General features: G+C 40.9%; 3 protein-coding genes across 17 annotated transcripts in view; all 3 read right to left on the bottom strand.

Moving 5' to 3' along the window:
- The window catches only part of kif1b (kinesin family member 1B), a 53,719-nt gene extending 51,447 nt beyond the window's left edge, over positions 1-2,272 (bottom strand). For 12 of the 13 annotated variants that reach the window (XM_079359604.1, XM_079359610.1, XM_079359615.1 and 9 more), the window contains exons 1-2: positions 1,918-2,187; positions 618-759 (exon numbers count right to left, since the gene is read on the bottom strand). In XM_079359604.1, the coding sequence (XP_079215730.1) occupies positions 618-723 (106 nt within the window). In that variant the 5' untranslated portion in view covers positions 724-759; positions 1,918-2,187. The other variant, XM_079359608.1, reaches the window with a different exon arrangement.
- A 1,681-nt stretch (positions 2,273-3,953) lies between these two features.
- On the bottom strand, positions 3,954-23,031 carry ube4b (ubiquitination factor E4B, UFD2 homolog). Of its 2 annotated transcripts, XM_079359621.1 has the most exons (29): positions 22,693-23,031; positions 21,283-21,514; positions 19,381-19,516; positions 18,875-18,962; positions 18,126-18,270; positions 17,764-17,989; positions 17,118-17,579; positions 16,189-16,290; positions 14,842-14,983; positions 14,447-14,547; positions 14,150-14,264; positions 13,984-14,067; positions 13,360-13,416; positions 11,534-11,650; positions 11,267-11,365; positions 11,061-11,174; positions 10,702-10,900; positions 10,050-10,188; positions 9,860-9,959; positions 9,576-9,703; positions 9,304-9,402; positions 8,862-9,097; positions 8,555-8,681; positions 8,306-8,450; positions 7,844-7,978; positions 7,475-7,666; positions 6,607-6,781; positions 4,437-4,583; positions 3,954-4,240 (listed from the first exon to the last, which is right to left on the bottom strand). In XM_079359621.1, exons 1-29 carry the CDS (start codon positions 22,714-22,716, stop codon positions 4,176-4,178), a joined length of 4,131 nt encoding a protein of 1,376 aa, XP_079215747.1. In that variant the 5' UTR covers positions 22,717-23,031; the 3' UTR covers positions 3,954-4,175. The 2 variants fall into 2 exon arrangements, with proteins under 2 accessions (XP_079215747.1, XP_079215746.1); XM_079359620.1 differs by lacking the exons at positions 16,189-16,290; positions 17,118-17,579 and having other exon boundaries at positions 22,693-23,027.
- Positions 23,032-23,482: 451 nt separating this feature from the next.
- LOC306833878 (retinoid-binding protein 7-like) lies at positions 23,483-25,093 on the bottom strand. 2 transcript variants are annotated; one of them, XM_079359490.1, is made up of 4 exons: positions 24,729-25,093; positions 24,326-24,504; positions 24,110-24,211; positions 23,483-24,005 (listed from the first exon to the last, which is right to left on the bottom strand). In XM_079359490.1, the coding sequence occupies exons 1-4, from the start codon at positions 24,799-24,801 to the stop codon at positions 23,946-23,948; spliced, it is 414 nt and encodes a 137-aa protein (XP_079215616.1). In that variant the 5' UTR covers positions 24,802-25,093; the 3' UTR covers positions 23,483-23,945. The 2 variants fall into 2 exon arrangements, with proteins under 2 accessions (XP_079215616.1, XP_079215615.1); XM_079359489.1 differs by lacking the exon at positions 24,729-25,093 and having other exon boundaries at positions 24,326-24,597.
- Between the last annotated feature and the right edge of the window lie 77 nt (positions 25,094-25,170).

Raw genomic sequence — 25,170 nt, forward strand, 5'->3', positions numbered from 1 at the left:
TATAAAAAGTAAGTTTTGGGAAGCATATGAAGTGCATCAATGACACATTGGTCCCAATAATGTGTCGTTTGAGAGCCGTCTGCTGACACTGCAAGATATCAAAAATGAAGCCGATTTGTTTACTGTCAGAAGGCATCACGTAAAATGTACTGTAAAATGAAAAGCAGTCAAACATAAATGATTTACTCCTCGCCATGACTTTCACAAACTGTTTGTGTAGAGTGAGAGATAGCATAATCATAAACTACAAAGTTGTATTCTAAAATACCAACTGTGTGATTAAGCCTTGATGAATGGGGGGGTATACACAGAGGCGACCCCTGGGTCTCCCAGTATGATCCAACTCAGCGTTTCTCACACAGGGTCTCCCAAGGCATGCAGGCCCCTTCAGAGGAGGAGGAATTTCACTCTGTAAGCCTTTTATTCTCTTTCAGGCTGTTTGTCCCCAACCGTCGCCTATTCAGTGTGCTCATTCTACTGTTCTAAGCCAAGACCCCCGATGGAAAATCAAGCAGGAGCATGTGTGGTATACCAAACTTTCCTTAACAGAGAAGCCTGAAGAAATTCAAAATTAAATTGGCTTGATGTGTACACGTGTGCACAAGCAGAGTACTTACTTGTAGTGTTCCCTTGCATCTGAATGATACATTTTGAGTCCTTGCTCATCTCCCTTGAGTTGAAGGGCCGCACACGGACGGCGACTTTTACAGATGCCCCAGACATGTTTGCAGTTCAGGTAAGTATCCTTTGATGTCCCTCCTGAAGTAAACATGGAAACAGGGCATGGTTGCATCTGTTTTGCAACAGTGATATCTAGCATTCAATTTAAAAGGAACATCTTTTGTTTACATGGTAACACAAACACAATGAAAGCACAACCCCTCCCTATTTCAGGTCATAACAGCCTACAACAAATATGGCTGACCAAAACCACTGAAGCTTAAGTTTTTTTTGGAAACTGCAGCCACTCAGACATCAACAACAGCAAAAACAATCCGAGGTCAATTTATTTCATGTTTAAATCTATAGTTCATGTAAAACGAGCTCTTTACTTTGTTTAATATGAACATGCATGGACTATTGTGGCTGCATAAATGACATATTACTTGTCTTAATAACATTTATTTACAGTGTGTTCACTGTAAATGTAATCCATACATCCCGCGTCCTCTGACTACATGTCCAGTATCTGATGTGTTTAATGCCCTTGCTTGCAGTCAGCCATACTTGCTAAGCATACGCCCATGAAATTCTATCTACCCAATTTTGTGTAGGCTTCAATGGGACAGCGAGCGGGGCCTGTGTGCAGTATCTAACAGTGATCACTCTGTGAGGACAAAGAGCTTAAACATTTGGTTTTTAAAATCACATTTGCAACGTCAGGAAGTAGGCTAATCCTCTGCTGCTGTGTGTTGTGAAGTGTGCAGGGAGGAGTTGCATGCTTATTTTAGCACAGACTCGACGCAACGTACCGTACGTAACATACACTGAAGGGTTTGAGGAATCCAACATAACAGCTTTCAAATGAAACGTTTTTAAAAAACAAAAAACGGTTTCTTACATACATTAGCCAGTATCTTTACTTGTAAGTTAGCTTCAAGCCGCCATGAAATGTCCACTGCTGTCACTTCAGTCCAACGCACGAGACCGAACGAGACTGACGGATATAACCACTAAATAAATAGATACAATATGGATATAGTGTATCCCAATTCACGAACCAAGTAGGAATTTCATCGTAAACCTTTTATAGCATACTACCAGGACAATGTAAAGGAAAATACATGACTGTGACCATTAGTTAGCTTGTACAGAGAACTGCTTACCAGCCAGAATGCATAACACCAACCCAGTGCACAGCAAACATTAACCATATGAATGCTAATGAAAACAGTTTTTATTTCATGGTTTACTCACGTCTGAAGACACTCGTCAGGATCAAAACATAGAGGATATAAGTGAAGTTAGCGTGCGGCCGTTAAAATGTTATTTTTTTTATCTAAATCCACGAGCACGAAAACTGTTATTAAGTCCGCTTTCGTGATAAACACCCATTATAGCGGTATCCTCCGCCGAATAAAGCTGCAACTGCAGCCGTGACTCTTTGATAAGGTTATTTTCCAGTTAAGCTACACGGCGGATGTCTATCTGCACACAAGCGAAAAGAAGAATTGATAGATAGTCTTGATTTACCGAAGAGATTACGTCAACTCCCTTACGGCCACACTGACCGACAGGACGACGGACCAATCAACAGAGAGATATCGGTGACTAATATACCACGGAGCAAATGGCGATCGTCAGCATCGGAAGTGGGTGGGGTCACTTTTTTTTCGATCGTGACGCCACACTGCAGGATTTCTACCCACCGCTCCCCGCACCGCAACACAGGTCACCGCAAAGAGCGCCGTCTAGCGGGGATGCACGTTTTATCTTATAGTGTCAAACAGACGGCAGAGCTTCTTTCATTAATTAAACACCATGTCTCAAACAACTATTGCGTGAAGCACACCAGCAAACATAATTTCTATTTTTTGTAGGTTGAACAATTTCATTTTAGAGGTTATACACATCTACATCTACAACAGAAGTCAGTGCCTACAACAGAATTTTTTTTTTGTCAGGATACGCCTCTGGGATCCACTGCTTTTTGACAACACATTACCAATTCTATCAGGATAGTAGCCAAGTTTAATCCATTAGTATTTAACAATTACTGCAGAATGACAGAACTGTTGGAAAATCACATCCCGAAGAATGTGTTCTACCAAGAACTAGTATCTTACATCTGCTCCATCATTATTGTAAGTGCCAAGAGAGTGAGAGAGAATAATGGCTCATTAGAAATTTTAACTCAACCTGAAAGTTTTTATTTTTTACTTTTGTAGTTTGACTTAATTGCATTTTCCTTATTTTAAATGGTTAACAGATCAGCAGGTTTGCTGATGTTCACCCTCTCCACCTAAAGAACTGCTGCAGGAAAATCCTTTGGTAGGTTTAAAGTCACAAGAATTTTCTGTGTTGTTTTTCATAAAGTCAAACATGCCCTCTGACAAACATTAGGCAAGGACGCTTGAATGTGGCGAAAAAACAGTGACGAGTGTTGAAAATAATGTGCATCATCATTTATTTCAGTTCAAAATCCTAGCTTCCAAAACAGGTGTGGGGATAAAGGATTACTTTCCTGTACAGTTAAGGTCAGCAAGGTCAGGTTAGGTACAGTGCCATTTGAAAGAGAACATCTTGAGGTGAGATGTCAGTGATTCTGAAGAGCAGACTTTTAATGGTGTGCTCCTACATAGGTGTTACTTGTGGTCATGCTACATTCTCTCATGTTCCTTCCACTCCGCCTAAAGAGGGTGAATTTTGTCCATGAGGCGCTTAGGAGAGTCTGCACTTGAGGCCATGCACACACACACAAGAAGTAAATTCAGTCCATCAAAGTCAGCATGGAAATGTGACTTAAAATGAAAAACCGAACATACTGTATTTTGGAAAACCACTGCTTATCTTCCTACTGTACTCAAAACTAAGCTGACATTAAGGTTAGTTAAACATTTAGCTACATCCTTAACGGATATTCCCAAGTCTGAACTTTGTCTACGAGCACAAACTGTGCATCCATTAGTTCTGGGACACCAGCATACATTACGTGGACTCAAGTTCATAATTCTCACAGTCTTGATAATTAAAATGAGGGCTAATGTATCGGAACCCACCCGCACTCTCCCAAGTGTTGACCCTTCCCTCTCCCTTTAAAGAGTTTGATGAACATACAGAGTATTAAAAAACAAAATGAGAACCATTAAGGAAAATGATCAATGAAGTGGATGCACCTCGCTGGTAAACCCGTTGGTGGTGGAAACTTGCAGCATTATAATGCATTTACCAACTCTTGTTAAATATATGTATATATTTTGTTATATATACACAAACTCATGAGAAAGAAAAACTTAAAAGTCTTAACTTTATTATATTTTGTTTTTAGAACCATGATAATGGTTTGAGACAAAAAGGGTAAATGCGAATAAGAATCAAATCAGGGCTCTTCCCCCTCCCCCTCCCCCCATCAAAATGTTGTTGCTTGTCATTTGTTGTCGTGACACTGAATTCAGGCGTTCTGGGCAAATCTCTTGATGATGGTTAACAGGTCAGACGCTGGTTAAGAAGGGCCCTTAGACAAGCCGTCCACCTTGCTTCTCTCTCATCCAGGTATGGATCCTTTCTTTTAATTCAGGAACTGTGAAAGGATAAGAGGTTTATTAGGGGACATCTAACATGAAGCCATTTTATAGAATAACTTAACTTTGATAACAAAAGAATGCTGTGCAGTTTACAGTAAGGTAACTATTTTTGTGTTGAGGGTTCTTGTGCTTATCTTGAACAAAGTATCTTTACTGGTAATAACATGTAGAAAAACCTCCTAGTGGGGTTACCTGACTCCAGCATGCTCTCTGTGAGTGGCTGCCTGTTGAAGGGATCAGTGGGGGAGTTAAGGAGGTGGCGCAAGATGATGGATCGGTCCATTATGTTCCCCGAAGGCAGAATCACAGGGTCGGTCATCAGTGTGTCCATGAGAGGATCTGTTATATTAAAGCCACATTGCATTTAAACTCAAAAAACCAAAACACTTTGAAAACAATCACCACCAAGCTTCAACAGACGATCCTAATAACAAACATCAGTGTTGCAGAGAAAGTGCACCTGTTTTTATTTCATAACACAGAAAGCCACTGTCATAATCTCAAAACACATCTCCTTGCCCGCTCAACTTGATGCTCTTTGGGTTTGGAGACAGAACAGAGCCCTACCAAATGTTAAAACATTGGTAAGTCTCTGGCGTTATGTATCCTCTAGCTTTTGCAGCTGTGATTGAATTACGAATTGTTAAACTAAAGTAGAAAAAGGTTAGTTCAAACAAAAGATGTAAACTCCTTAAAGAAAATGATAAAGTATGGCATTCATTTATCACACTTGTTCAACCCTTACCCCCCTCCCCACCCCCCAATATGAAATGTGCTTTATGGGACAGTGATATTGCTGCACCTATCAAAACAGAAGTAAAGAAAATATCCAATAAACACTTTGTGATTTAGTGTGCCCTATATTGAAATGTCACAAGGTTGTTACAGTAGGACTTGTGTGTTACAAAAATAAAAACCAGCCGTGGGAGATTTGAACCACATAGAAAGCTGACACTCGAGCCTCCTGTATGGCACACTTCCATCAACTGTGGTGGGCTGGCTCGCATATCTAGAAATCAAAGGAGGTATGTGGGCCACGTTCTCTTACTAGATTATATTAAGTCTGTGGTTATAGGATAGCCTCGCTCTAAGCTGTCTATATGACCTTTATGAACTTTAAAAGCCCCTTCAAATGTCTGGAATTCAACAGCAACAGAGGATGACAATTCTGTCCGTCTGCACTGGCTGACCTGAGGTCAAACCAGATTTCCACGCAAGCAACTTCCTCCGCTTTGGGCTACAAGTTCAGCAATTTATTAGATGTGGGGATGGTAAGCACAAAAACAATATCTAACCAACTAACATAAAACTAGTTACTATACTGTATTTAGATGAAATATTTTTTTATTTTTCATATTATATTCTTATTTCTAAATTATTACCAAAAAAAGAGGACCTGAAATTTGAAGTAATCATCTACATGGGCTTAGACATCCTGTTCTGTCAACTTCACAGAGATAAGAAATACTAGACATGCTCCTGACTGTGAAATCAAATATTATTATTGGTACCGGGTGCCACAGGATTGAGTCCTGAAACCCAGAAGTAAGTTAGCATTTAAGAGCTGTGGGGTCTATCCTCGAAAAGTCAATGGGGATTTTGAATGGGATTGAGGTTAGAAGCCTGAAATAAGGTCTGTTGATATCACATGCTTAAGAGATGCTGCAGTTTTGTTAAACGAGTTAACTAACTATGTTGGGTAATACTTCCCGTTTGTTAATTTTGAACTTTTTCCACGTCCTTAAAAGGGCGGTTGATAACAACTGGCTAAATGAGACTACAGTGGTTGTTGGAGACATTAAGTGTCATCATGCCGGGAACTCTCTCACTAATCCTCCTTTCAGCCTGTCGTCATGTTTTTCAGTTCTCTTGTAAATATTAGGTTAATAAAACAATAGACTAAGTTACAGTTTTGCTAGCTTGTCAAAACCGCTGATTAGATCTTCTGAACATGACTGTTTTGACTTAAAAATTATCCGACTGTGGTGAAGTTGGCCCATTAACTTTTTACTTCTGTCGGCTGCATTAACATTTCAAACTTCATATAAAATGGTGTTTATCTGTAAAGATTATCCTGCTGAACAAAACGTCTACACATCAGAAATATGCGTTTGCCACAGAGCTTATTTTCTGCAACGATCCAAAATCCAATGCAAAAATCCCATAGGCCAATTCTAAATAGACCTCATGGTGATGCTACTGGCCTAGCATGTTGGCCTACAAAAATATGTCATTGCGATTGTTCTATATAGAAGAATACAGAACAGGGGTGTCTCTGCACAAAGAAGTTTTAGCACTAACCAAACAGTATAAAAAAGGTTCAGAAATAGAAGTTATGCTCCATAAACCAACGGTCCCCCACCTTTGAACTCGTCTGGTGCGTCACTGTAGTCCATTTCAGACTGGGAGTTCTTGGCGACTATTTCCTCCACCTTCTCCAAAAGCAGCTTGAATTTCTCAATGGCAATTGAGGACTTAATACCAGCCTTCCTCATCTTTGATATCACCTCCTCAAAGAGCTCGCGGCTGTACGACCGCTACACAAAGACAAACAAAAAAAAAAAAAAGATTTTTTTAATTAGGAAGCTTCACGAGAAGTATTCAGAACAAAAGCACAGAAATGTGTGCACAGCCAGCAGCAAATGTCTAACTCCTCATACACACTCTAAACAGACATGTACAAAACATAAAAGTGCAGAAAATATATCACAAGTGATTGAAATCAAAATGTGCAATCAAGTAGATGTACAGTATGTGAGGCTAAACCTCAATAATTAATTATTCACATCATAATACAAAATAAAGCATGCAGCACTACTTTAACATGGCAGTAGGTTCCTGTAAACGATTGAAGCTTTCACATCCTGGTTCCCACATTACGATGAAATACTCTACTGTATTCTGACCCTCACTGCTTTCGGCTTCATTTATCTGAGGAGACGAGGGGTTTTCAAAAATAGTAATGTACACTCTGATGGTTAGGGAAATCCCTGGTTGAAACTCTGTAAGTGCATTCACCAAGTACAGTAGAGAATTCATGGCGATTGCTTCAGGCAGTTCTTTCACGACTTCCATGATCTACCATCGAGCACGATGCTTGTGGCTTTTACCCATGATCATTTCTCTTAAGAATAACTTAGGTGTTCATCATCACAGTCCAAGTATTTCTGCAAAAAGTTAAACATCCGAAAATACAGATTTGTGATTTAACTGGAAACTTCAGATCAAACCTGGTCATCTGCAATAGCTTTAGCAAAGCGGGCACAGTCTAGTTGCAGGTAGATATCCGTTAGCTGGTCTAGGAGCTTCTTGGGCTCAAAGCCATACTTCTCCGGGTTCTCCACCTTGAGATCACGACACTTGGGCCCACAGAGCTGCTGGAGGTTAAAGTTGAGCATGGCGGCTAAACGAGGCCCCAGCTCCTGTATGACAAAGAGGGGTTTATATAGTTCAGAATGCACATCTTTCAAATTTGTATCTTTATCTTTGATTTTGTAGTTTAATTCTGAGTTTATTTGCACACATACTGCCTACAATACGTCTCACTCTTTAAACAGTAGACATTTCTCAGAATGACTCATGGGGGCAGCGATACTCACAGGCCTGAGGAAAGGCTTCTGGACCTGCTTGGTGAGTATGTGGAACATTTCAACCGTCTCTGTAGCCAGGGCCAAATAAGAGCGAGACACGCGCTCATCCTGAGTCAGCTGAGACTGCCGGCTCTGCTGCTGCTCCTGAAGGTTTGCAGGCAAACAGAGACAATGCTTTTCTTTAATATTCTACAAAAACAAAAACAAAAAATCCTGCAAGGTTTCAGAGCTCAGTCCAAATGTGACTGAGGTGATCATACCAGACAGCTCACACTACATGTAAGACTTCATCTTTATTGCATCATATTTACTCCCTCTCTTTTTCAAGGCGTTTACTTTGGGTTTTTTTTAGATATACATTTTTTATTTGGTGTGTTCATGCTGGAATTAATACACCTAATTCCAATTGTGTGACAGCATGTAATAACTAGTTAAAAGAAAGCAGGTCCTTATGAGACCGAGCACACTGACCCTCGGCAGCTGTTCCCACTGCTCTTTGTTTTTCATCTCTTCTTGAACCTCGTGGATACGCTTCAGGGACTCAAGGCTCTCGTCTAGCAAGAAGGTGGTGTCGTTTATCAGCATGTTGATGTAGCGCACAAACTGCTTGCCAGAACTAAAGGGGAATGAGCGAGTGGGTCGGGTTAGAACGGATCCAAGACAGATTGAAACCTACATTTTTTGTACACGAGTAAAAGAGTGTCTCAAATGAAAACTCACTTGAATTCCTCCATGAAGGTGCCATGGTGGGCCAGGTTCTGCCAAAGACTCTTGAAAATAGTGCTGATATGGTACCGTATAGTGAACTTATCGTAGAACTCGCTGGTGGCACCGGTATGCTCAACATCTGACCAGAGAAGAACATTTTGAGTCAAAAGTAAAAAATCAAGTAAGAACATACACCAGTGCCAGCTTATGTTATAAAACACAGTATATGCTAAAAAAAGAAACCTCCAGTTTGTAGGGTTTACAATTTAGATGCTTTCACGTTTACAATCATAATAGCTAACATTTCCATTCCACCCACCAGTATAGAATTTCATGAGGGCAGGGACCAGCTGTTTGATGGACAACGGGTGGTTCTCCATCATTTCAGAGAACCGTTGAGTGCGAGGCTGTACAGCAGGGTTGGTTACAAACAGCACCTCCACCAACTTGGCAATAAGGTAGGGGTTCCTGATGTAGTTCTGGCTGCAGATGAACACCACCAAGAAGGTGACAATGTCCTGTACACAGGGCTCATATAAAACCTGGGGGGAGTACCTAGAAGGAGGAGGAGGCATGCAGACATTTATTTATAGCACAGAGGATCCCATTGTGTGTTGAACATCTGCTACTTTGTGTTGTTTTAACATTTATTTGTAATTTCCATGCGTAAATGTTTGAACACTTCTCCAATCGAAAAGAGATTCTTTGGTAAGACGAGGCGGACCAATCAGACAAGCTCAAGAAAAAAACGATACACTCACTGCACGACAAAAAGGAGAAACTCAGCCACATCTTCAATGTAGAACTCTGGTAGAGCAGCAAAGCTTTTGGGAATCTCAGGGTTCAATGGCAGCGTAATGCTGCGAGAAAAAAAACAACAACATTGCAAGAAGTGTGTGTTCAATTAGAATATTTTTAATGAACGTTAAATAAACGAGAACTGTGACTTAAGACTGAGTGATGACAAATCTGTTTCTCTGACTTCACTATACAAGCAAAAGTTAACGTGTTCAGTCAGCAAAGGGTGACTCACTTGGGGTAGGCAGAATCCACCATGCGGAGAATGAGCTGAATGACAGTGCTGTAGAACTGCAGGCATCTGCGGAGCAGGTTTTCATCCAGAAGGCCCACGTCAGCACAAGCTTTGGCTCGCACCAGTTTCTGACAAGACAAAGTCACACATGGTAGAGATCACATCTCTGTAAATGTAATCTGTCATTGTAGACAGATTATACAGGGTGATGAATAAAAGCAGGTCTGTGCCCTTTAATAAGTGTTCAAGGTTTAATTTTTCCTCTACGGGGATGTGAAACTCACCTTTAGCTGGGTTTTGCATCGCTTGAGCATCTCTCTGTGTCTACTAGCCAGGGGAGAATCTTTCCATTGGTTTTCACTATTCTTCAGCTCCTCCACAGTCCTAATTTGGAAAAAAAAAAGGAATAAGAAGCTACTTAAAGTATGCTTTGAGTAATTGAGCATGTGCACGTGAGAGAGTCTGTGCACGTACCTATTTAGCTCTCGGATAGCTCGCAACCTGCGAATGTAGCGTCTGCAGCCAGGGAGGATGGACAAGTGGTGAGTGTGCAGCGTCAAGAAGAAGCACTCTGTAGGGAACTTGGGCTCCGAGAACTTCGTCGGGTCTTCATCTATCCATGTAAACAAAGAAAGTTATCAAAATATATTTATTTAGACTCAGAAGACACAAACACCAGTCAGTAGCATCGACTGGTATCAGAGGGAAACTTCTGTCTAAATAAAACTAATGCTAACACTTGTTAGCATCACATTAGTCTAAAGTGTATAGTTTCTTATTTACTTCAAATAACATACAACACAAATGTACAAAGCACAGCATGTGTAGCTGTCACTTCTCTGTAGATCCTTATCATGTATTTATCATCTGAGGGTTAACTGAATATTCAATTCAAAGAAATTAGTTTTTGCATGCCTCGCATTTTAGGAAACTCAAGTGAGGCAAAATGGCTCCTTTTCATACGACTAACAGATTAAGTGGAAGGTGACTGTGATGTAAATAGTCTTGCAATCACTCAAATGAACAGAAAATACCAGTGATTCATTTCAGACTTCACACACAAAGTGTTTTAATAGTAACACAACAGTGCAAAGCTGGGATTTTTTTGTTGTAGTCGTCAACTTACGCAGTTCAGTTATCCAGCTCTTGAGCTCCTCCATGGTGGCCTTTAGACGAGTCTCCTCCGAGCTGACGACGAGACGACACCGCGGATGGAAAATGTAATAAGGGTCCACTGTCTCCAGCTTGATCTTCATGCTCAGCTGTTGCAGCACCCATAAGAAGTTGAGCATGAAGCCGTCTGCAGACACCAGCTTGTCGTCCGTCTACAAGAAGAAGAGGTGAATTAACGTTAGAAAGGCTGCAACTTGAATGAGAAAAACTTAACCTTGTTTCCAAGGACAATATTTCAATTCCCAATGACACATTAGCTTTGCACTATATATATCTGAAAACTGGTTCTATTATTTGATCATAACAGCTTACCTGCATCTGGGCTTTCTTCACATTGTAGTTAACTAAAGCTGCCATGTAATTAAGAGCTGACTCTCGGGTTTCTCCATTTAGCAGGATGTTATGAAGAATTTTAAACAAGTCGCCCTAAAAAGAAAATAACAGAATAGCACACACTTTTAAACTATTATTCCATATGACAAGAACGGCTTTAGAACAGTTGTGATGCCGAGCCTCACCCTCGCTGACTCCAGGTAATGCTGCAATGATTGGCTGACAACTCGTGTGTTCTCCATGGTGATAGCGGGCCCAGAGAAATACTTGTCTCCAACTTTGGTCTTTAGGGAAAGAACAGAGTAAGTTCAACCAGTAAAGACTATCCACACACCCCCCCCCCTCTCTCAGGATTGTTATATAACACTATGCAGGATCTTAAATTGTGGGAATATGTGGCACTATTCCGTGGTTCTGAGTTGTGTTAATTATTGAACTGATTTTAAACTCACATCATCCTCAGCAAACACAGAGAGGCTGAAGAAAGCGCCCAAGAAGGACAGTCTCTGGATCTCTCGTCCACAGCCAGGGCTCAGAGGTTTGGGACACCAGAGAGGCAGCATGGTTACCTGCAGAGAAAAGAGCCATGACACACGTTTGTTGCACAAGTTCTTTAGTCTTCCATTCACCAACGTTTAACACAAAGGTAAAAAAAACAGTGAAAGTCAGCAGGTTTTGTGTATTCCTGCCTGCTTACCCCTTTAAAAACGCACTAGTGCCTGGCTCACACTGTACGATTTGTTTCCCCGATCGTATAAAAGTCGGAGTGGTACGTCAGCTCATACTGTACAACAAGACCACGTGATTTATGTGCTCACACTATGCGACCCGATTGTCTGGCACGACCCGAGAGCTCACACTGTACAAGTGAAATCGGGACGGAGCGTCTGTGTTGAATTGTTAATAAAGATTCATTTGAAAACTCTAACTGACTGCAGGAGACGGCGGCTGGTGAAAGAGACGGTAGTGGAAGTTGTAGGATGTAGGAAAGTTGATACGAACATAGATACATGGATACAATGCTTGAAAAGTCCTGTGTACTGAAAGTACAAAAAAAAAGAGAAAAAAAGAAAAAAGAAACACCCGCGTATACGGACTTGTAGGAGGCTTCCTTGAATTAAAATAAAGTTGTTGTTTTTTTTTAAAATGAACTGAGGAGACGAGGACTGTACATTTGTGTGTTTAGCAGAGAGAACTAGAGGTTATATATATCATGATTGTTTTGGAGTCATGCACGATTTCTGCCAGACTTGTTTTTGATGTAAACATCAGAGTTTTGGATCTTAAATATCAAACGTGTTTGAAATAAAACAAGGTGTACTCGACAGAAGCAGAGCAGATCGGGACGTTAAGATTGGAACTTTATGCCAATCACACTTTAAGACAATCAGGGCAGATAATGGGCTCCAAGTGGCCTTGACCCTGAAGCGACCCTGCGATTGTCAGGAAGGAGGAATGTGACCTTAAATCGTCCCGATTATTCTACAATGTGAGCCAGGTTTAAGTTTCCTAAATGTCAAATAAATCAATACACAGGAGTTTTAAAATTAAAGCTATCATATGTGATATTTTCAACATAAATAAAGCAGGTATCAAATATAGTCCAAATAAATATATGGGTCAGTAAGCCTTTCCAAAAAAGGAGTGAATTCAAACTCCCTCTGGGCTTGTTAATCTCAGCTCTCCTTCAGCTTATTTATGTTTTGCTCAGTGGCTCAAACATGTTTCATTCACATGAACCCCATCCTGTCCAATCATTGCCCGACAACCATGTCAAGTGAAGAGAGACGGCCCCGCCTACTCGGGGACGCTGTCAGTGGAGACATAATGGCAAGAGAACAATTCAAGGAGAGCTAAACAAGAGAGAAGACTTTAATTTGTATGAATTACGCTAAAGAAAGAAGAACATGTCATTTTTGAGCTGCATATCTGAATGGAGATAAGTAACAGAAACAGCTGATGATGTTGGAGCACTAAGGGAGGGTTGGTGGAAGCGGGGAACTGGGGTGGTGACGGGACAGCTTCGTTTAGGTTTGTTGCTGGTGCGACATCTACTCAGAGTCTCACACCGTAAAAGAAAATAAGTAATAAAACTTCAAATAATTCACCACATGGAACTTGGATTGTTACATAAAAGACTAAGTCATGTCTTTGGCTCTGTGTAACAAGAAGATTCACAGTCGTGACTAAAAGAAGAAAATTGAAGCTTGAAATATAAATTCCTTTTTCCAAGTGCAGAAAGATAAATGTCGCTGTGGTCATTCAGATGTATACTCACCAAACTGCAAACTGGGTGAGTCTTCCCGAACTTGATTTCACAAAGTTCAGCTAATGCCTGTACAAAGAAAACACAAATGAGTCAAAGCTTTCATTTGGCCTGAAACTGACACCTTCAGTTTGTAGGTAACATGGAATAGAGAGCGTTCAACTTAACTTCAGCTGAAGTACTCACTGGAGAACAGAGATGGAGTATTTACTTGATGCTAAACGCATCCTGTAACACACTCCCAAGTCCAAGTCTCAGGAAATGAATTCACTGACGAGATCAAACCCCAAACTGGATATAACCATTTAATCATTGTTTATGCTGGCATGACAGGCGAGTAACAACCAGTGCTTGACACAAGATTATTGGATAAACTTGTCAAAGTCATAATAAAATCATCAGCATCTTAGAAAGGGAAGCAACACAATGACGCTGCATGCTGAAGCATGTCTGACCCGTGAGGCTCAGAGAACTTGTGAGCTCTATCTACTGAGTAGATCTCTTCTCTGGCAGTCTGCAGTAACAGGACCTCATCAAGCCCTGCTGCACTGTGTACCCCCTCTTTACACTCCACTTTAAGTCTCGTCTCTTTCCTTTAACTGCAGTAAAAGACACGCCAGGAAAAGGTTGCCTTACCATGAGAGGGAATTTAAAGTTGTCACTGTCAAAGGAACATTCTTTCACTGCAAGAGCGAGTCCATGCAGGATGGGGATGAAGATCTGAAATTCAATATGCATCAGTACCATAACAACTTTTAGCTCACAGCAAAATCCAAAATATGTCAAAGTGTCGCAATCCCACCTGTCTAAACACCTCCTCCTCCTGGTGGGTGATGCGCACCAGCTCCTGAATGAAGCCATAAGGAAGGTTCCGGCACAGCATGTAGGGTACAAGCAAAGACTGCTCCAGAGGACTCCTACATGTAGAGGACAGAGAAGTACTGTGCTGCAATTATATAAATAATGTTACTGCGATTGAGGTGAAAAGACTAGTTGCTATGGAGACACAGACTCGAAGGGAGAGGAACAGAACACAAACACAGTGACAAAAATAAAAGAAGAAACCAAAATCTGTCACAACGCGCGGCAGGTTTCATACCGTGGCTGGGTCAGCGTGCCTTGCAGGACCAGGGCCACATTGGAAATACACTGAGAGCGAATGTTGCTGAGAAGCTGGCTGACATTCGGTTGGCTACACATCTTGAAAGATACGGAAAGGGTTAAGAGAGGAAGAGAAAATGATTAGAGGTGCGATGAAAATGTAAGCTGCAATTTTCACAGAAAATCTCTCCGTTGAATCACAGTGCTCGTTGACGAGAACATCGTAGCTCTTTGACGAGCCCATCTGGCCTGCAGCTCGTCTCGGAAGCACACACTTCCTCTGTCCTCGGGACATTGTTAGATCGATTAAGACATGGTGGCTAAAGCTGAAAATGATCTTTTTAGTTGAAACTATAAGGAGGATCATTATAATATCAAAGCTTTGACCTTTACCTTGGGGGCTTTTCGCTCCTCCATGCCAACACTGTCAAAACGCTCGATGAGGTAGTTCAGCATCTCTGTCTCTTTGCAAGTTTCAATAGTGAAGCGGTCGCTGGCTGAGTCACAGGACATCGACACTCCACATGCACCAAGACTACAAAGCAGAAGGTAAAACACAGAAACGAGGACAGAGAGGATGTCATTAAAAGGACAAATAACCGCAGCGCGTTGAAAGTTGTTAGGGTCAAACAAAGTCACGAAGGTTTGGTTAACAAACCCGCTCTCAAGGCGGGTCCTGAAAGAAACATACTATAAAGAATTAGAGAGTGCAATGCAGCATCATAGTACAGGAAACTTGAACAAAGCAAAAATATGAAACGTCAAAATATTCACGAGTCATTTGTGAAGTTTTTGAAGGCTAAATAAAGACTCAGACTGCTCCCATTTTCTGACTAAGGGACTGACGAGAGTTTAAGTGGCTGTTAGTGTTTAGCTGTAACCACAAAACCTGTGTTAGCTGCTTCAAGCACGCCAAACCCTCAAATGAAGTTAACAAGTTATTTGTCTATTAAACTCAGGCAATGACGGAACATCTTCTCTAAACAGGGTGATAATTTAACTACAAGCTTAAAAAAGACGTCAACCAAACACGATACGATGTTTGATTCCAAAATGTTACTCCACCTATGGCGGTTTTTGTTTTTTTCTTGTGCAAAGGTAAGCTACAAACCAAAATAAGACTTCTTCTGCTGATGTAAACACAGTCGAACTTTTACTATGCAGTAAATCAAAAATCCATAGAGGAGGCAATCATGCTCCACTTTCTAATCTACTAAGAATGAATAAGTGTTGAATTAGTAACAGATCAATCAACCATGCGCTTCAGTTTTTAAAAGTCATTCAGGGTAATGGATCATTCTTTGAAGATGTTGGGGACATTGAAAGAAAATATTCCTATTCGTTATATTACTTATTCAACTCTGGGCAATATACAGGGATTGCAAGGCCAGCAAATGTCATTCAAAAAACAGGAAACTGACAATTGGAGTAGCTCTTGCAGTCATGAAAAAATAAAAAAATAAATAAAAGTGGATTTATTCTATGAAGTTCTTTTGCAGCCCTGTGGAAACCAAACTGTACACAATATTTATAGTTATGAGACCTCATATCTGAGCCTCTGATGACCCAAACAGCCAAAGCACTCTTCAAGTTTGCAGAGCCAACACGTTGGCTTTCCGCCGCTCGTCCCCTGGTGTGGCTGTGCGCAGTTAGTGCTAAGCCTTCAGGGCCCGCTGGAACATGCGGTAGGATCTTATCTGAGCAAGCAAACACAAACGCACACACCGTGCAGCGGTGTACCTGGACCCAAACTGAACCCGTGCAAAATCCTCCTCCTCAGATTCTTCATCGCTGCTGTCCTGAGACATGTCAGAGAGGGCAAAGAATAGGGACGACAAGGGGCTAACATGGCGAGAAGAAGACAACAACAGAGAGTAAGGGAAAGATTGAGGGGAAGAAGAAAAAAAAAGAAAAAGAAAAGGAGTTGTGCAAGCACGGGCAGACAGAAGTGAAAGGAGAAGAAAAATGTGATCACAAGGACAGAGGACATGGTAGAGGGAAGCACTGAGGAAACGCTGCTGAAAGGTTGCATGCTTGCTTTAAGACTTATTGGGCTGTTTTGTCTGCAGCCTTTACACACTGTCAGTACATTTCTTCAGCTGAGTCACAGTCCTACCACAAGCCCCTGCAAAGAGCTATCAAGTCAAATCGTGTTTGTTCATACATCTTCTTTGCAGCACCTACAAATCATGACACACTATTGTTTAATTATTCATGTTAGCAACAAGCAGCGCAATACTTTCAATAAACAAGTTAGTTGTTAGCCATTTTATGTTGTGTCATCAAATTAAAAATTAACTGAAAATGATAAAGAGTCAAGAAAGTTGGCTTCCATACATTTATTCTTTTTTATCCCCTCGATGTTAATTACCATTTGTTAATGTTTTGCAGACTTTATATTTTGAAACAGAAACGCTGTTTAAGTATCAGGTTGACTTACTTTGAGACTATTCTAAAATCTAACTCAGCTGAACTGACCACCGTTTGTGTCAGTACCTACAGAATGGAGTCAAGTTTAAATAAACAGAAAGGAGGCCGGCCATAGATTAGGTTCTAAAACTCTTGGCATGCACAAAAGCTTAAAAACTGGGGGTTCACTGAATGCTAACATCTTAGCAATACTGGTTGCGTAAGCGCAGCACACGACATGCCAACAGCAGAGGAGATACCTAGATGATGGAATCCTGGCAGCAAATGCAGCCTGATGAGTACGTGATCTGGGAGAAGGGGGTACTGCGGGAGCGATGGCGGGTGACGAATTGTTGCGAGGCCTAGGTGATCTCAAAGAAAGGGACTGGGGGCTTGGTGGTGGCACAGGAACTGGGGTGTTGGGAGGTACAGAGGGTCCTGCAGAGCTAGGAGAAGGTCCAAAGAAACTAAAGCCTCTGTGACCAGGGCTCGAAGGGGAAGAAGTGCCCCAGGGAGAGGTGACAGAGTACGGCCTGTAACGCTGAGAGATGGGCATGGGGGCAGATGGCGGGTTGAGAGTTTGTCTTGGAGGGGCAATTGCAGGTGGGCTAGGCGGAACAATGAACTGTGGGATAGAAGCTGGAGATGGGCTGGGGAGAGATGCAGAGGACGTCTTGGATGCATCCAAAGCCATCATGTGAGGACTACCACACCCATAAAGACTGTGAACAACATTGAGACAATGAGTGGGAAAACACATCTGGGAACAATGATAAGACGTCGTGATGATCAAAGCAAAATCAGGAAAAACAAGACAAAGAAGCTTGGCAGGGCTTCGGGAGCTTTGATACATGTAGGGGAGTTACACTGCTGGAGGAGCTCATTATAGGGAGTCAGGGTACTTGCCTGGAAAGAGAGCTGGCTCCAAAGGATCCTGCACTCGGGCCCATGGGGCTGCCACCTTGACTGGAGGGCTGCACCAGCGTCAGACGGTGGTCGGGGGATTTGGCTGCTGCAATTGGCTGAGAGGTGGCGGTTAAGCTAGCAAAGGGGTTTTGAACACGAGACTGTGTGGACATCATTAAGACTTCCATGAGGATCTGACCAATCAGGTCTTTGAAGTCGGAGTATACTTTGGAAGAAGAAGAAGAAAAACAAAAAAAAAAAGGATAAAATCGAAATTACTAAATGAAAACAAAGATCAGTGAGAAACAAAACATTTACAGAGGGAGGGTCATACAGCTGACTCTGTTTACTCAGTGACCTACCATCTTTAGGGTTCTGGTGGAACTCTGCAGCCAGTGAAGGGAGAAAGATGACATCTCTATCCTGCTCCTGCCACGATACACGGAGGATCTTACAAATGAGCTGGAGAGCCTGTTCTTCTGAGACATCCGAGTTTGCAGATGTGTCCTGAGGTCCCCGGGAAAAAATTAGATAAAATAGTGAAGGTTTTAGCTCCGTGAAATTCCATGTATACATGTATGTTATCTTTATTTATTATTATTATTTTATTGGGTTTTTATAATATATTTTTTATTTGTATTTTATTGGAGGGGGGGGGGATGCTTAAAAGAAAATTGTAAACAGAAATTGTAACTGTAAAAATCGAGGACCTGTACCTTGGTGTGTTATCATAAGTGATTTTTCTTTTGAGAAATAAAAAATAAATAAAAATAAAACAGTGAATTTCTGTATTAATCTACAGTCATTTACAGATTTGACATCCTAATTGGACAAACATCACTATGAGTCTAACAGTTCACATCACTGTCTCATTATTACTTTAGCCGCATATAAAGACAGGAAGGCACCAATGATGTGCATCTAATGAAAATGAAACTAAAAACAGCCTCTTAGGAAAATCCCCAATCGTCATGTTGAAGTACCTGAAGACTCACCGAATGTTTACTCCTTTAAAGAGACACTTGCTCTTAACATGGGTACAATTAAAGTCAGGAGAGCGACATAATAAGAATTTAAGGCTTTCTTTTATGACTGATGCTATACTGTTAACCTTTTCAGTCAAGTTCCTCTTCTCCCTTCGATCGCTGTCCTCCACCTCCATGTTCTCGATCCCTGAGTCAACATCCACCTGGGACATGCTGGAAGAAGACAGAAAGGTGCCACACAGAGCAAATCTCTTTAACCGAAGCAGTCCTTGTTCATCGTCAAACTTTAATGCTACAGTGAAGTTTGACATTTTATTCTCAACTGTTACACAACAAACTACATATTCAGATCCCATGAGAGCAAGGCATACGACAGTCTTATTACGCAGTGTAAGTTCTTTTCAAATTAGCAACACTGATTCTTTGAGGGTTAAAAAAAATCTAAACCTGGCACCATGGAAATGTATTTCATAGATGCAAATTAAACTGCTCACAACCTCTCTTCACTATGATGGAATTTTAAAAAAATGCAGTGCCTTTCAAACCCACTTAAGAGAGGACTTTAAGACTTCAAACACAGATTTAATAGTTACCAAAAATCCTTATGTGGGTTTAAAAATCAAACTCTTACCTCTTTTCACAGGAGGCAGTATCAATGTCCATGCTCTGTGAGCGGGACAAGCTCTGGGACTGAGTCTCCAGGCTGTTGGAGGGGGAGCTGGAGAGGGAGCTCACACCCTCGCTGCTCTGACTACCATATGCCACCCCTGCAAAATCAAAAACAACACATGAGCAACTTAGAAACTAAAATACCTAATGTGTCATGAATGTATCTGAATGTTTTGATTCAAGTCCCAAATTATCTTTATTTCTAACAATAATAATAATTACTTCTGGAACGGCTGGTGATTGGACATAGAATGCATTCTTTTTGCGTTAGCGTGACATTTTTCTGAAAGTTGACTCTGCATTGTGCATACTAGCTTCCAGTTTTGGAGAGATCTATCAGAGGATGTAGGCTTCACGTAGTGTTGTCTTGTTTTAATGATGGTTCTTACAACCTCCATTTCTTATTAGTCGGGACAAAGTTTGAAATGTGAAACGGAATGTGATCATTTGATTTAAACTTCACAACAAGGACAAGAGATCATGTTGAAACTGAGAAATGTTAATAGTTTTTGAAAATGTTTCAACAGCCCCTCATTTTTTTAGGAAATGGAGTTTCTGTCCAGCCTGTCAATTATTCTTTCTATTCTCTTTTTTATTCTCAATATGTAGATGATGAGATCATGCCTCTGTTTAAACGATACAAACTAAGCATGAACAGAAAGTGTATCTTTCAGCAGCCGAGTGGTAAAGTGCACGTGGCCCATGTACAGAGGCAGGAGGTGTTTATCCACCAAACAGTTCTGAGGAGGAACTATCCACTCAGGAGTTCCCCGAGAACGACACACCATGGGGTCTTCAATTCTGTCTGCATTCGCACCACCATGGAGCTGGTTCATAGGAACCTGAAAGTGACGTAAACCGGCCGACAGTTGCTATAGCGGTTTGTCTCAGAGGATGCTGCGGATAACGGCACAGTGCTGTGCACCGTCCGTTTGAATGAAAAGGAGAGCGGATGAATGAAGTCCACTGTTTCAAATTTTAATGAAGAGCAGTGGATATAAAACTTCCAGATGTCAAGAGAAACATTTGAATATATAAGTCGCTGTCTTTAAGCCTTTTATGGAAAAAGTGGGTACAAATTGTCGATTCTCTGTGCTCCAAAAAAAACAAGCATTGTGGTCACACTGTGGAAACCTGCCACAAACACTAAACACAGGAGTAAAAAAAAAACGGCAGTTGAGGGTACTGGAATGGCTCATGTTTGACCAATCGATGTACACTAATAAGAAATCAGCTTAGATCAAAGTCTTGTCTCCACTTGCACAACAATCATATATTTTATAGTACTCAGGGCAAATGAACATTGCACACACTGGTTGATTAAAAGGAATTACTCACAGATATCTTTAATGATATGATTAGAACTTCGATCCCTAAAAGGTAGCCTCATATTTTAGCACCACCACATAAATGCCTACAGACCATACAATTGTACCATAAAATAATAACAAATTGTAAGGTTAGCCAACATGGTACATGGAAGGGTTTTCCTAGCACAGGACCACAAAGCAACAATTTCTCTGTACACTAGGCCCAAATCTTGAGTCAAACAGGGATTCAAATGATGATGCTTGTGTTTGTGGAGATGTCAATCAGAGTCTATATAAAGGTTCCTTTCACTGTTAGGCTCAACACAAACAACAAAGTGTGTTTATCTCCCCAGCTTTAGAGACAATGTACTGTAACCTTATTTCAAAGGGTGATTGGATTAAATACTACTAATAAGTTGACTACTGTTAAAACTGACTGTATCCAGACCAGTTGTTAACGTCAAACCCAAATCACAACATTTATGCTGTGTGCCACTTTTGCTTCTTTAATTGCTGAAACTGATGAAATGCATGCAAACACATTAAGTTCTTACCAGAAGTGCCCATAGGGGACGTGGCAGGGGTACCACTGTGGACATTTAACCCCAATGACTGAGAGGCAGCTGGTGGCAGGGGCTGGGATGTGACACCTGAGGGTCCAGGGAGGGGTCCAGGGAGGGGTCCAGGGGGAGTTTCTCTCTGTGGGGATGTCAGGGGTGTGCTGAGAGGGGTGCTGGGCTGTGATGTCTGTCCCCCTGCCAGTCGTGCCAATCGCCTTCTGCGAATCTTGTGTGAAAACACCAAAAGATGAGAATTAACAAGAGGACCAAAAGATCCCCACATTAAAGCTGACGAAATGAGAAAGTATTGCATTGTAAAAGTATTGCTTAACTTCAAATTGATAATTGCCTTTAAACAATGTTTTTTATTTGGCAAAGTGCATGGCACAATCTAGACATGATAATAAAATGTTATTTATTGTTATCATATTTATTTTACTAAGTGATCATTAACGACAGACAAAAGCCACATAATTTAAGCAGTGATTGAATTTAATTCACACTTTTAGCTTTACGGTATTCAAATAAAGAGATCGGCCTTCTATAATAGATCAAATAAATTACAAATCAGATGTGACAATGAATCAAGCCACCAGCTGATCGTCTCCGCTTCAGTTTATCAACTGAACAGTTCAATGGTTCAATGTAACACAGAATACATACGCACTCACATATTGTGAGTAGTTCATGGAAAACAACTCGGTGGGCACACAGTTGGGCCACCGCAGGTTGCACAATGGTGGCCCGGTGTGTGTTTTTTATGCTGAGTCGTCTCGCAGGCTAATTTTTGTCTGTTAGCAAAACAACATTAGCAACTGTCAAATATCTCTCCGCAGGAAAGAAGAAGTGCCAATTAAAACAGTGGACAAAATGAAATACAAGCTCGTTTAATCTAAAAATAATTCAGAGGATACATCAGTCAGAGGAAAACAACTAAACACGTAAATTTGTGATTTTTTTCTATGCTGAAGACTGTTATCTATGGGCCAGCTTGTGCACTTTACGTTAGCTAGTTAGCATTCTGCTGTGGCAGAAAAAAACCCATTAGCATCGGTGACAGAAATATACGACCCACAATTTAACTTGTATGACATTAAGTATTTTAATCTGACTACCCTCATGACGAGTCGTATGGGTCAGGACGGGAAACACACACTTCTGCACGCCAGTGCTGAGCTTATTGTGTTTTTTTTTTTCTATGATGCTTTTCTTCGATTTAGACTGTGCTAGCATCTGATGTAGCTTCAGTAGCAAGTCGGCTAACCGAGCAGGTTTCTACACCGTTTTCAACGAGGTCAGAAGGAGAATAATACCATTTATTTAATAGGAGCTTTCAATACTGGCAAAATAAAAGCACACCATTTTTTTATACACATTGAGTGTTTTTTTCCATTGTCACCTTACCTCATCTGCGCTCAACTCCTCCATCGCAGCCAAGTTAGCTAGCTATTTCACTTTGAACAGCTTTTATGTGTGCCAGCCACAACCAGCTAGCTAGCCTGGATCTCAACTAAATATGCATAGTCTAACTCCTTCAACTAATATGTGTCAGTCCTGATTGTCTTCAAGATATAAACTATGACACTGGTATACGGAGGATGTAGAGACACGGTTCCCTCCCCAAAAGTCTTTCGTTTTCTTATTTACTAACAAGACTGAAACAAAAAGAAAAGTAGCTAGATTTTATACGTCAAAATACAACAGCTGCCATTTTGGTTCTATCTAGCGTCACGTGACTAAGAAAGTGCCTGGGGGAGGTGTCAGGCTTCACGGTGCAGCGCATATGTTACATTTTTAAAATAACCTATTTATTTTGTGCAAATTAATTATATTAAGTGCTAACACACTATGCTAGACAGTAAACTTTATAATCAGCGTCATGGCAGTTTCCCCCCCCCCTCATTTTTATTTCGTTAACTGTGTTTACAACCTTGGGGACACAATGATGTCGCTACAAACATGTTTTATAAGACTTAATCATTTATAAGACGTCAGCGGTGCTTGAAGGTTGACAAAGCAAATAAAATAGTTTGGCAGATAACCTATCATTTTCACTGAAGCCCAGTCTGTTTGGTTGCACTCTTAAATGATGACACAAGCCATGCTCCAGTAAGAGACTCCAATCTGAAAACATGTTTGAACTGTGCAAAGAATAAATGGATAAGAATTAGTTAAGAAACACATTCACTTCATATATGTTCAAAAGGACATTTATTATACAAAATCCACACACAAATATAAATGACAAAAATACTGCCCTTCGATGGTTATATTTATAATGACATTATTAATTAGATGTTTTCCTTTTCTTTTTTAGACTCAGACAACTCTTGAATGACCAGCCCAAGCCAATCTATGTAAAAATGAAGTATTTCTATCAAACAGACAATTGAAGGAACCAGGCGTTCAGCCAGTGGCCAGATGCAATAATAATACTTAATGTTCCATTTTATATTGTCTGGTGTGAAGTACCACTGACCTAAAGACCAGAGTTGACCAGTGTCTGACAAAAGTAATGCAATGATGCCATCTAGTGGTGTGAATCCAAACCTTGAGAGCGCAGACATTTGAAGACACAACATAGAGAACATGCTACATATTTCTCTTGTAGTTTGCTTTTCTAATTTAGTAACGTCTAAACAAACGTTTGTAGTCCTTTACTCATTCACGTTCTTCTTAAAGATCTGCTTGCAGACTTGCCCCTCACAATACAGCTCCTGAGGAAAAAAAGGATAAAGATATTGACAATGAGCTTATAAGGGTTTTGTGCATTGTGGAGAAGAGAAACATGACAAATGTGGCCATATTAATATTCATTTACCAGATGTAGCTTGTCCTCTTCTATCCAGTGAGCCCAGCCTCGGTTCTTTTTCTCTCCAATCTGTTGACAGACCAGTTTGTTCCCTTCCCATTTCACCAGTGACTGCACAGGTGGCAGAGGAGAAGACATAATTTACATCATATCAGAAACAAAATGAATCAGACTAACTTTCATTTTGCACAAAAACATTCCCTGCCATCAGCCATGCAACCTCACCTTGACATGTCTGTTGTCGATTCCACAGGTATACTCCTCAAACTCCTGTCCTACTCTGAAGGAGACAGTGTAGTTGCGGAAGATGCTGGTAGTTTTGATGATAAACTGGTCCCCCTGGTGCTCGATCACCTTCCCCTGCTTTAGCCTTTGAGCAATCTTTTGCAGCCAAGGACTGAGATCTGGAATAGTCGAACAATGTGTAATCTTAATGTAAAGGAAAAAATCATGCACAGGCTGCAACCAAGAACACATGCATAACATAGTCAGTGCACACATGAAAACCATATATTTCAGTTTAAACCCATTTCATGTTTAAACCCCTTCAATTAAATGCTGTATTAACAGAAATTAGAGTAAATACAATTAATTTTGGATTAAAACATAAGGTAAGATAAGAACTTACCTAAAGTCATAATGTAGCCCTCAACGTTGACATTGCTTATCATGTCCCATTTACCACAAAGGCTGGCTGGCATTTTGATGGCTTTCTTTTTGCAGAGAGATGAGAGAATATGATGTAATCCTCAAACCAGAGGGCACAAGAGCTCTGAGAAGTTTGTGAGCCAATGCTGTTTTCGGGTACATTTGGAGGTGTAAAGGAGGTGTGCCTTTCGCTCATTGACTGTCACCTTACGTCCATGTATGGCTGAGGGAGGTGCTCCTAATCAGTCCCAGTAGGACAGACAGACAAGTCCAACTGGTCTCACAGCAAAGCTCACAGACATTTAAAACACTTTTCAACATTTCCACCAGAGACAAAAACATAAACATAACACACATAATCATAGCAGGGAAATGTATGGAGCATAATGTTGGGAGAAATGCTTTTCTTTGCCATGGTTTAT

This window comes from Symphodus melops, assembly GCF_947650265.1.
Source record: "Symphodus melops genome assembly, chromosome: 13".
Classification (NCBI taxonomy): domain Eukaryota; kingdom Metazoa; phylum Chordata; class Actinopteri; order Labriformes; family Labridae; genus Symphodus; species Symphodus melops.

What these genes read in the sequence shown, in the direction of transcription:
- ube4b (XM_079359621.1), bottom strand. Translation starts at nt 22,716, where the DNA reads ATGGAGGAGTTGAGCGCAGATGAG. An exon ending in GCCAGGATTCCATCATCTAG is followed by an intron (nt 16,291 to 17,117) that starts GTATCTCCTCTG and finishes TCGCCATGTTAG; the next exon opens with CCCCTTGTCGTCCCTATTCT. An exon ending in AGGAGGAGGTGTTTAGACAG is followed by an intron (nt 14,068 to 14,149) that starts GTGGGATTGCGA and finishes ATTGAATTTCAG; the next exon opens with ATCTTCATCCCCATCCTGCA.
- LOC306833878 (XM_079359489.1), bottom strand. Translation starts at nt 24,586, where the DNA reads ATGTTATGCATGTGTTCTTGGTTGCAGCCTGTGCATGATTTTTTCCTT. An exon ending in TCGACAACAGACATGTCAAG is followed by an intron (nt 24,212 to 24,325) that starts GTGAGGTTGCAT and finishes CCACCTGTGCAG; the next exon opens with TCACTGGTGAAATGGGAAGG. An exon ending in AAGAGGACAAGCTACATCTG is followed by an intron (nt 24,006 to 24,109) that starts GTAAATGAATAT and finishes TTTTTTCCTCAG; the next exon opens with GAGCTGTATTGTGAGGGGCA.